This window comes from Pseudochaenichthys georgianus, chromosome 9 (genome assembly GCF_902827115.2).
Source record: "Pseudochaenichthys georgianus chromosome 9, fPseGeo1.2, whole genome shotgun sequence".
Lineage (NCBI taxonomy): Eukaryota > Metazoa > Chordata > Actinopteri > Perciformes > Channichthyidae > Pseudochaenichthys > Pseudochaenichthys georgianus.
Window position 1 is genome coordinate 14,197,686 of NC_047511.1, and position 12,639 is coordinate 14,210,324.

The 12,639-nt window shown below is 40.0% G+C and overlaps 1 protein-coding gene across 1 annotated transcript in view; it reads right to left on the reverse strand.

The window, feature by feature from the left end:
- The window catches only part of LOC117452792 (coiled-coil domain-containing protein 60-like), a 57,609-nt gene that overhangs the window by 41,294 nt on the left and 3,676 nt on the right, over positions 1-12,639 (reverse strand). Inside the window, exons 2-4 of the mRNA XM_034091559.2 lie at positions 8,531-8,607; positions 2,542-2,706; positions 1,420-1,554 (exon numbers count right to left, since the gene is read on the reverse strand). Coding sequence (XP_033947450.1) covers positions 1,420-1,554; positions 2,542-2,706; positions 8,531-8,607 — 377 coding nt within the window. The remainder of the gene's footprint in view (positions 1-1,419; positions 1,555-2,541; positions 2,707-8,530; positions 8,608-12,639) is intronic.

Below are 12,639 nucleotides of genomic sequence, written 5' to 3' on the forward strand. Positions count from 1 at the left end.
TCAATAAAATGGACAGAATGGTCAGTACAGGCAGTTGAAAGCCAGGTGTTCAGTGCAAACAATCTGCTGAATCTCTCCACTCCTCTTCTGACTGGCGGTAGAGGGCCACTGATGAACACCTCTGCATTTAGAGAACTGGCAGTTTCCAACACACATTTAAAGTCTTATTTCAGCACTTCTGACTGTTGTTTCACAACATCATTTGTTCCAATGTGTAGTACCACATTCTTCACAGTCAGATGTTCAGCCCCAATATGCAGGATCTTCTCAGCCAAGTCAGAGACCATACCCTTGGGAAAACAGAGTACTTTGGTGTTGTTCTTATTACACAGACCTTTTACATCTCTTACAGCAGAGTCACCCACAATCAAAGTTTCAGGCCCAGTCGTTAGCTTTCCCTCTAGGGGGTACATTATTGAAAAAAGTTCGAGAATCACTGGTTTATAGACTAGCGTTAGCTTTTTACTTGTGGTTTGCAGAGGTTTTTCTATGAAAATATAATATGGGGGCAATACTGTGGCGCTGATCTGGTATATACGATTTATCAATTCTCGAGAGAACATGACGGCCTTAAACAAGATGGCGCCGCGGATGTAACCAACAACGTGACGTCGGAGCTCCGTAAAAACAAAGCTGTCTAGGCCTTCTGACGGTAGTAATTATGCAGTTTTAGACTAACAGAGATATTGTTTTCCTGCATCATTTTAGGGGGAAAATTGACATTTTGGCAAAAAGAGCACAGCGCCCCTGTTACCCGGTTTAGACCAAACCCTGGCAATTGCATTAACGCTTCAAAAATCACAAAGTAGAGATTATCCTGCTGAACAAACATGTTAAGCATCATAAACGTGTGATGGCCACAGAGCTTATATTCTTCAATTTAGCGAATTCCAAATCCCATTGCTTTTTATCGAGGGACCCCTTTGCTATGCTAACTTCTGAGTCTGGCCTACGCTATAACTGCACCCCTCTATAAGAGGCACTGAATGATCATGGGTAATTAAATTATTTGATCCCACAAACTATTTATTTATATAGGTCAAAGCCTAGACATTTCTTTTCTGGTTTAAGACTAACTTTAAGAGTTATTTGTGGAGTATAAACAGCAATCAGCTCCAGTTTCCAGCTACATCTACACTACAGTACAGTAACTCCACCTATGAACTGCATATAGTGAAGTATTGTACAACATTGTATAAGCACTGTTAACCTGAATGTTATCGACTGACTGGTTGGACGAAAAAGCGAGGCAGCTGTGTTTCTCACGTCTCTTTTTACTGTGTGTGTGGTGCTGCTCTTAAACTGCTCGGGCAGCTTCTAACCTTAAGTAGAATAACACACTCACACATATATGCGTCTCATATACAGGCCACCATCTTGGTTAAGTAAACAGGCCGTGCATTGAACAGTAAACCTTACCTCGGTGCTTCACTCAGCAGAGGGGAGCTGAGAGAGTGATGGAGGGGGGTGAAAGGTCGCGCTGACTGGATCTTCTTCCTGCACAGCCACGCTACAGTCACACCTGAACAGCTGGATTCTGTAGGCAGAGGCCACCTGAACGCAGCAGACATGCGACGAGTTATTTTAAACTGGTACCATCAACTAAGGATGACTTCAATTAGCCTTTACTGATATACATTAGCTATATAAGCATTTAATTCCTGTTGACATCTCTGGATATATATGTGCGTTACCTTTCATTATGAAGTTAAATCTATTCCTGTTTAACCTAGTTTATTCATTTGCAATACTACTGTTCAGCTTCAAGTAGTTGTTGTGCATATGGTAATAAAGAACTTGGATCTTGAAACACATCTTTTTTATAATCTATATCTGACCATGATAATAGGAGATCATAATTGGACTGTATAAATCTCCAATGAAGTTCATATATGGCTACAAAACATGTGAGGCGAGTGATTTGGTCAAAGAAGCCCTATTATGCTTTTTGGGGGGTTTCCCTTTCATGTGCTATATCGATTTCTGTGCTTGTAAATGGTCTGCAAAGGTTAAAATCCCAAAGTTCCCTCCAGAGGGAGTTTCTCTCCCACCCTGCCTGAAACGCCTCCATTAGATTCCTTTGTTTCATTCTGTAAAATACTGATCACTACAGTATGTTAAACGTGCGCTTCTATTGGCTAGCGCTTCAACACATTGTACGTGATAGGCTAAGGGATGGGAGATTTCTAAGCAGTTGACCAATCACAACAGAGCCAGCCAGCTAACCAATGAGAGCAGACTGGGATCTGGTTTCAGACACAGGGTGAAAAGAGGTGCTGCAGCACAGGCAGTGTGAGGGAAACAAAGAGCTTTATGAACATTAAAGCATGGAAGCATTTCACAGTAGAGGCACAACATACACATATGAACCTGAAAATGAGCATAATAGAGCCTCTTTAAACTTGATTGTCATAAGGAGCACATTTATTTTGTCATTTGACACATTGTTAGTGCAGCTAAGGTGGTCTAAAAAGAGATAGACTGCGCCAATGAGTGACACTGCAAGAAATATGAAAATACACTGAGCTGATGTGAGCTCACCCCTCTGAATCGCTGTCGGAGGAGAAACTGGGAGGTCGTGGCTCTGTTCTCAGCTGCTCCTCCCTCCTCATCCGCTGCCTCTCCTCTTCCTCCTGCTTCTCCTGCTCCTCTTTCTGCAGGAGGTGGAAGTAGCTCTGGCCTCGCTTAATTGCTGACGCCAAACGCCTGCAAAGCATGGAGACAGGAGCGGGAGTCATAAATACAGGGCAGCACCGTCACGCTTTAATGATGATAAATGTTCACTTTCCAGGAATCAAAATGACAGATAAAATTGCAGAGAGAACAAATGCCAGTCGCACACATGCATATCCTGTCAGACATACAAAAAACCATCACAGCCCATGAGTTACGGTCAGACGTGCTCACGTGACTTTACAATAATCCCTCACATCCATCGAGCATGCATGTACGCACACGCATACACAAAGTGCACTGTAAATCATCCAAATCAGAGCACACCAAGGCTGCAGGCACAAATGACACCTAACTCGAGCATTATGGGAGAAACGTGTTACGTCTGGCCAGATTAATGACTTAATTATAGAGGTTTAGCTTTCAACCATAACCTTTCCTCAAATACTGTTTGCTTGTTTTTCTCATGCTGCACGCGTAATTACCTTTGCATTAATGCTGCAGTGGAAAATGAAAAGAGGCTGCTTAGAAGCAACTGTCGTGATGGCTTTGTCAGTGGAGCGGCTGAGCTAACATACTAACACACTAGTGAGTGAAGGAGGCAGAGGAAAACCAGGTCAAAGTTCACTCTGCGACGAAGCTCTCTGTGCTGAGCTGGAGTGGAGAGTTAAGATGGGAGTACGATGCTTCATTGTTTGAATCAACTGAGATTCAAAGGGATATTACAGGGATGTGATTTACGATTTAAAAAAGGCTCTGGTTCGTTTTACAGTGTAATAATAAAACCAAATTCTACAGAATAGGTAATAATTAAATATGAATGTTTATGTAGTTTCAATGAAATTGTCATTTCCAGCCAACTGTAATTATAAAACTATAACAGTGCGAGCCCCGTAAAAAGGTAACATGTGAACAATGTTGTCATGAATTGGTAATTTGTGTGGGTTTTTGCTCATCATGCTACTACAACATGCAAAAAGACACATAATGTACAGTATCTGCAAACATAGGTATAGTATATTCATATGTATACTTCTTTGTATATATCTTATATTGAGTTACACAGAGTTAACTCATACTATAGTCTGAAGTGAAGTTCACAGAGTTTACTTGATACAGACTGAGATATATTGGTTTACCCATAAACCAATGCTTTCAAATTGAAAGCCTTCTAACAGCTTTAATCAATTCAAGAGTACCCAAAACGTTACGACTGTCAGACAGCACCAATCCTTTATCTTTAGCATATTTTATCTTGCATCGCAGGTTCAGTTACATGTGTTAAACCCCATTCTCTGACCCTGTGTTTCTCCCTTGTTTTATAGGGGCCCTATTATGCTAATGTTCAAGTTCCATATTTATATCTTGTGCCTTTACTGGGACATGTCTCCATGCTTTAATGTTGAAAAAGGTCTTTATTTTTCTCATACTGCCTGTGCTCTAGCACCTCTTTTCACCCTCCGTCTGAAACCAGAGCCCAGTCTGCTCTGATTGGTTAGCTTGACGGCTCTGTTGTGATTGGTCAAACACTTAGAGATGCCCGGCCCCTTAGCCTATCATGTGCAATGTGTTGGAGGGGATTTTTGCCTTTGCAGCCCATTTACATGCACACAAACCTATACAACACACTGCAGGGAAGGACAACCCCAAAAAGCATAATAGGGAACCTTTAACTTCCATTAAGCTTGGCTGCAAATGTGTTTCAGTGGCCATTTTCAATAATGCAATGAAAAAATCTTTGCAGCCTAAGAAGCATTTTCCCACCATTGTATAAGAGACGTATTTGAAAAGATGTATGCAAGTTGAGTGAGCCTTTAACTGTCTCTAGTCCTCTTGGTCTAAGAGCCTGAAAATGCAGAAGCTCAAGCAGGAACAACATCTTGAGTGTATTGCAGTAGGCATATACGTATTGGAACCCAGTATCTACTAAATCAATATATGAAACAAGAATGAGGGTTACAAAATACAAAGTTTTGCAAAAGTAGTAGAGTGAGGGGTCTGAGCCACGGTGACCATAGTTACTCTCGTAACCTTTCTGTTAAAGGCCAAGTGGAATTTGTGCGAGGATAAAGCACAAACGGCACATATGCCTGCATATCCTCTTCTGCTCCAGTTCGTATTTGTTATCTAGTGAGCAGCTGGCTGGTAATATTTTGCCCACAAGTAGAGCCAAGCACTTCAGCCTAGGAGGGGGGCACAGAGCACTTGTACTGCAGCATGCTAATTTGGCTCAGTTTGGCAATACACAGAGTGCACCAGTTTAGCTCGGAGGCATGTCTGTTCTATTTGCATACCACCACACCCCTGATATTACTTATTAATCTTCAGATGTGACATCTAAGTCCAAAATGCAGCAGTCTTAATTAAAGTGTGTTTCTATCAGCATCGCTAATGACTCGTAGCTTCAAATGTGCAAAAAAAGTTTTCCCCCAGAGTAGCTGCCGGCTGCCAATAGAGTGGGAGGTTGCTTGGTGACCTTGCCTCAGACGTGACTCGTTTTGTTAGCACTCTTAAGTGGCTCTTTCACTTTAGTTCATATAAGGTTGTTTTTTTAAATTGATTAATTATTCTTAAAGGCAGGCTAGTGGGTGTCTTTTTGATTGTGTTTGATGCACCACATAAACAAATGTTTGTGCAACAGCACCGGCTAAGCCTGAATGTAACATGAAAGCTAAACAATAATGTGCTAAAGGGGAAGACAGGGGGCGAGAGGGAAAGCAGCAGAGAGAATAAAGCTGCCGAGTCAATGGAAGGCTGCAGTGTTTGGTGTGACAAGAAAATAAAAGGCATGGAGGAGAAGCAGTGTATCATCAATACGCAAACACACAATGAAACTTTTGTATTTGAAAGCCAAGAAGCTCTGAAGTGAAACCCCATTATGCCTTTTCTCATCACCACCGTCTGTCTTCCCAGTCAATAACAAGTTGTTCTTCTTTTGTGAGAGTGAATCATGACCACAAATCAGAGGCTGGCTTGAAAGCTCATTAAAGACGACGGCACTTGGAACGGAGTCTTGAACGGTGGTTAAAAATGGATCTAAAAAATTTCCACATTTGTGCATTGAGGGAGGGTGTTGGTAGAGAGGGTGCCGTTTTTTTTTTTGGATGGCAGCTTGTTGCCAGGCAACAAAAAGAGATAGGGTTTGTGGTAGGTTAGGAATCCTTACAGTGATTAGACCAACTAAGATATCCCTGTATCATAATCGCACAGGTGCATTTTTGAAGCATGAGTTATGATTCAAGCCTGGATTTCACAGGGTATGCACAAGCGACTGCAGCATGACATTAAGGAATTTCAAACACATTTCATAATTAAATCCTAATTATAACTCTAGCAGAAGAATGCTACTTCTTGGAAGGTATTATCTGTCATCTGCAATGTGTTGAGAAACAGGATTCGCAGCAGTGTTGACAAGACAGCGTGGGATGTTTCGTGTCAACATCGCCAGAGACAAATGGCAGGCCACGACAACACAAGATGGCACAGTCATACGTGACAGACTGCCACAGGCAAGGGTACGAGCCAAAACGCTGATTAAGCTTTGTAGCGTCTACTGAAACAGAACAGGAAAGAAACAGCAAGAAATAAGAAATCAAACTGGACCTGATGTTATTTTCACATCAGACATTTTCAAGGAGAACCACAGTTCACCTCCATATTGTGACAGAAATTACTCAATGCATGCATAAGGACTGGTTAAAGCCATGAAAGCATTAGCAAGATGCACAAAGGTCCTTAGACTTCCTGTAAATAACATGACAGCTGTGGTGCAAAATCTTTAAATGTGTCCTAATTTCCACCTCATCTTCAAAAGGAGACAATTATTACAGCTGTGTATGTGTTTTTGGGATTACCTCCATTATGTGACAAATCCCCGTCCTACGGAGGATTACGGCCCGTCCACACAGCGGCGTGCGTTGAAGCTTCCAACGCTTCTGCCCATTCACTTTGAATGGGGTGACGTCACTTTTAGCCGAACTGCATTTTGGGAAGCGACGCGGAGCGTTGCTGGCGTTGCTGGCGTTGCTGGCGTTGCTGGCGTTGCTGGCGTTGCTGGCGTTGCTGGCGTTGCTGGCTTCAAAAGTTGAGCAACGTTCAACTTTTGACGCCTCGGCAGAAGCGTCAGCCAATCGAATCATATGCCAGTACAAGCTCGAGCCAATCAAACCGCTGCTTGTGTGTCAGGGGCGGGAGATTCATGTGATTGGTTGTTGGTCGAGTGTCAGACACGCCCGCCGGCAAGCGTCAACGCACGCCGCTGTGTGGACGGGCCGTTAGGGCCATTTGCAAATCATTATTAGACACCCTGAACCAGTTTTTCTGTGTTTTTCTGTGTTTTTAATCTGAGGATAGTGATATTTTTTTCAGAATTCTGTCTATACATGTTAATGAATTGCATTTATATAGAGACGGGGATCAGCATGTCGATATTCTTATTGGTGGATGACATGCTCAAACTCCTGAGCTACAGCTGGCCCTTAAGTCAAAGAGCTCCAATGCTTCTTTTCCACCCCACTCATCCTTACTCCTTTTGACATGAATGGAATTGATGAAGATCCTGACAATGGGAATTATTTTCCCTTGTCAGGATACATTATGTTCTATATCTGGATGTCACAAAGTGTTATCATACTTGTGAAGAAAACTTCTGTTCAGCAATGCGATGAAAGAATGGAAGCTGGAATCCGCTTAATCAACCACTGAAGTTTATTGAGAGTCAAAACGGCCGGAGCATTCACAAGGTATCTCAATCATTAAAGGTCTTATACAGTAAGCAAAATTATATATTAGTGTTTCTTTCCAAGCAGATCCATGTGCTACATTACATTACATGTCATTTGTCATTTGAATATTGAAACTACGTCCACTTGCTTTCTTGCCGAGAGTTGGAGTAGATCATCAAAACTATTCTCATATCTAATTATTAAGTATATCGTAGCCTACACTTAAAAATGGAAGACACTAAAGCTCTGATTGTCGATCTTCATCGATGATTTTCCTGTGTTTCAAAAAGCTGAACAGAAAGTGCTAATTTTGGTGAAAAAGAGGTATAAAGTTTAAAAAACCCACCAGTAACTCTTAAGATCATTAGTTTCCTCCTTAGCTAAACACACTAAAAGGGGACACAATTTATTTTTAGTTCTTAGGTGGAACTGACCCTTTAGTGCCATTACTGTGGTGAGAAGAGACAATGTTGATAGTCATATTTCATGATTTTAATTAATCAAAATTAAATATTGAGTGCTAAAAAACAGACCACTCTGTGTCAAATGTTTCCACCTGTCCGAGCTGAAAACAAAGTAAGATTGCCAGAAGAGCATTGAGACGTACAGGCTTTAGGCATGAGAGCTGAAAGTAAAATGGGCTGCCATTTGTCCTTAAAGGCATCACAGACCCAAATCATTAGTACTTTATTCACATGCAGGGACAAACTGCCACAATTCATCTGGGGGTTGGTATCTCCTGTGAAAATGGCAACCTTTCCCCATAACACCTGTATGAATAATTCAACGCTCTATCAGAGGCCGTCAGAAATGTCAGGTTGGAAGTACCCTTGGAGCCCCCAGAGGCTGTTGTCTCTACACCCTATGGTGGGGTGGTGGGTTGCACACACAAATACACACGCACACATCGGACTAAATGCCAGCGCTTTTTCATTGCCAGGACTTCTCCCCTGCAGGACACACAAGAGCTGAAACCTTTTTTTAAGAGGTATGTTATTTTTAAATGTGAATTTTTCCATATGCTGCTTTTGCAGTTCTCCCCCAGGAAAACTCAGCTAGACACCACATATTTGTATCAACAGAAGGGGTCATTTGTTCCATATTTGCTTATCACTCACAGATGTAACTCTCACCTGGTGTGGCCCAGATGCTTCCTCAGGGAAACGATATCAGCTCTCTTTCCGGCCTGCGTAGGACAAACTGGCCATCTCTGGAAAAGAAAGTTCACAAAAACAAAGACGTAAAAACAAAAAGGACTAGCAGCTAGCTATTATATTTTTTTCGTACGAGTAGCTCTGGAGCTCAGAGCACTTTTTCACCCATGAAAGACTCTGCTGCATCCCCATGTGACCTCTGCAAATTGGGCAGAAGGCCAGGAGTAAAGATTGTGTCTCTAATATGACATCGCTTTTTGGAAATGACAGTTAATCAGGCAATTAATCTTTACATAATTAACTGCAAAGGGTAAAAAAACTCCTTCTGTAAGATATGTTGTTTTCAACGATTTATATTGGATGAGGGTGTGTACGGAGTATAAATGTGGGCTCGAAGATTATCAGTCACCTTACTTCCTCCTGTGGAATCTGGAGGGTTGCTGTTAAAGGCTTAGTGGACTATCTATGGTAGGTCATAGATGAATAGATCATCAAAAAGAATGCAGGGAGGCATTGGCTTGGACTAGATGTTCATTTTTAACATTCTTCATTTTCAATGTTCTCTTTACTTGCAAAAAAGAACAGAAATGTATGTTTTGTCTTCTACACAGATCACCCAACCCAGTCTCACGGCATTTCGTGTTCACCAACACGATTTTTAATCTATTGATTCGTGTTCACCCACACGATTTGCCCCTTTTTGTCGTGTTGCACAGCACGATTTTAAAAGCAATGTATTTCTACTGGTAATGTGTTTCGTGCCTGCAGGCTGCAGCACGTCTTTTTATCCGGTCGGGTCGAGGAAGACCGGAAGCTGTGTGGTTCATAAAAACATGTTCTTACTCAATATCAAGCCACAGTTATTGCTTTTATTTTAAATCGTATAATTTCGGACTTCTGTTGCCGTCTGAGGAAAATAAATGGGGCTCAGAGCCTCAGGATACTGAAATCTGTATTTTTTAAATCTTTTTTTCCTTCTAATTTGTTATTCTTTTCAAAATAACACACTGTTATTTACTCACCAATAACACACAATTATCCTTGCTTTTATTTATTGGTTTAATTCCATAATCTCGGACTTTTTTGGCGTCCGTCAGGAACTGAATTTCAAAATAAATATAACCGGAAACAGACGTAGGCATTTCGAGCGATTACCCAAGATCCTCAGCTATAGTTTTAAGCTGGCTGATTGGATGTGTTAGCCGCAATGCATGCTGGAATTTGGTGTTTATATTATATGAAATCCGGAAAACATTTTAAAAGAATAAAATAATACTTAATTCCGAGTGCTCTTGCTTTTCTCCTTGAAAGTCATCACATAACGGCATTGTAATACACGGTTCGGCTGCATTACATATTACAGATCTGCCGTAGTTCTTTATTTATAGAGCCCTGATGAGAAGACCTTTGGAAAAACTGGAAGAAATGCCGCCGAAGCTGAATACTTGACGTGGATCATAAATATATCAACAATTAAACAACATCTTCAATTTCTCTTCACACAATACGTCTCCTTGCAGTATCAACACTAATTCGGCTGACTTTTACATTTGATCTAATTCATAGATAGGTTATATTTACACCATAACGGTGCACAGCTGATAGAAAAGGACTGTAGTTTTTAAAGATATTACTGATTTTCTTTGAATGTAAGAATGTAAATACTGAGTCTGAAATAGTATAGCAATATGCTGTAAAATGATGTGAAAGCATGCATAAAACTATACATCTTCAGATGTTGTACAAACACACTAATAATACAAAGTTATTATGGCTGTGTGTACCTTGTGTGCACCTCCTAGTGGTTAAAGCACGTTATTGAATTATTGTTTTTATGTGTTATATTTGATTTAAAAAATATTTAGAGTACATACTTTCATAGGGGGAAAGTATAAATATAGAAATATAGAATATAAAAATCAAGAAGATACTATAAGTGATCTCTACAATAAAACAGTTTAGTGCAGGATGTACAAAGATATTAATAGGAGGAGGTGCAAAACAGAAAAACGGATTAACCTTTATTTAAACATTAAATAACAGATTAAGGTCTTTGGGGGTATCTATCTACAGATACATATTAAGCCTGACAAAGTACTTAATGTCTAATATATTTCTTTCCTGCAATGTTAACTATGTTGAAGCACTTATTTTAACTGATATTATATATATGGATTATACTCTTATGTATGTGTAGATAGAATAAGAAATGTGCAGAATATGACAGTTTAATGGTGGAGGTACACATATTGATAGATGTCTTGGAATGCACTGTTGAGGAACCTGTGACCCAAGTTTTTCATTCATTGCATAACTACACCGTAGTTGTGTATGATATGTCAATAAACCTTTGAAAATCTTGAAAGGGATGTGCAAAATAGCCATAATATACAGTCTTTAATTAACTATTAGTAGAGAATAACGAGTAATGAATATACTTTATTACTTGTTTCCATTCATGTCAATTGCAGATACATGTTTAGTCTTCTCAAGCACCAACTATCAAATATCTCTCCTGATTGTTGGCACTTGACAATCACCTTACCTGCATTTTACTCAGGTGTAACTAAAGTCTGATTTAAGGGTTGTTTATATTTCACATAATTAATCAGAATCTGCAAAGTAACTCAAATAAGTGTAGTGGAGTAAAAATACCAGGTTAACCTCTGAATTGTAGTGGAGTCGAATTACAAAGTAACAATGAGCTGTCATGTGGGTATATATTAATGCTGCGCATTATGGACACAAGCGATTTTCACCCATTTATTAATTATATGTTTTACTTTTGATAACATCAATGTGTTTAATACTGGCAACTTCTAATTGTGAGAAGAACGAAAACGTTCAGTAGAGACGTCCCATAGAACATTTTGCGAAACACAATAGACAGCATGTGTAGTTCTGGGAGGGTGTTCGATTCCAGTTTTGGATAGACTGGCGTGGTATCGTTCCATTTCACACAGCTGTTTGACGCTCTGCGTAACCTTACGGGAACTGTAGTCCTAAACGATAGCTGGGGATTATGGGTAGTGTAGTGTCTTCGGCCATCCTAAACTCAGAAATGTTGACAATCGCAATGATGCTCGAAATGTCCCTTATAGGCCTACGTCTGTTTCCGGTTATTTTTATTTTGAAATTCAGTTCCTGACGGACACCAAAGAAGCCCGAGATTATGGAATTAAACCAATAAATAAAAGCAAGGATAATTGTGTGTTATTGGTGAGTAAATAACAGTGTGTTATTTTGAAAAGAATAACAAATTAGAAGGAAAAAATATTTAAAAATACAGATTTCAGTATCCTGAGGCTCTGAGCCCCATTTATTTTCCTCAGACGGCAACAGAAGTCCGAAATTATACGATTTAAAATAAAAGCAATAATTGTGGCTTGATATTGAGTAAGAACATGTTTTTATGAACCACACAGCTTCCGGTCTTCCACGACCCGACCGGAGAAAAAGACGTGCTGCAGGCAGTAGAAATACATTGCTTTTAAAATCGTGCTGTGCAACACGACAAAAAGGGGCAAATCGTGTTGGTGAACACGAATCAATAGATTAAAAATCGTGTTGGTGAACACGAAATGCCGTGAGACTGGGTTGGATCACCTGGTGAGAAATGCCAATGCTACATTTTTGACACCCAGCTTTGCAGTCTTTTAGCCTGGTATAGTGTAGGCCTTTATATCAATCGAGTACATATTTAAGACTTCATTTACAAGACTGTTTTAAAACCATTAAGCTGAAACTTAAAGAGTCAGCCGGAGACTGCGTATCAACTCATTTGCAGAGCTAATGCTAGCTTACATTGCTAGCTCTAGCAGCTAGAATCTCTAAGACACTTGTCATTTCAGCAGTTAAAAACTTTTTTTGTCTACTTTTTTATGAAGAACCAAATCTTATAAAAAATGACTATAATATTGAGAACTAAAACTGCCATCATCGTTGTCCACATATGGGCTATTAAAATGGTATGGCTTGAGTCGCTTGACACATTCAGTACATGAATTGGGAGTGAGCCTGAATCTAGAAGTCAAGCTTGTTTTTTTAAACACAAATTACCCTATAAGTGTTCCTAATTTGCAATTAAA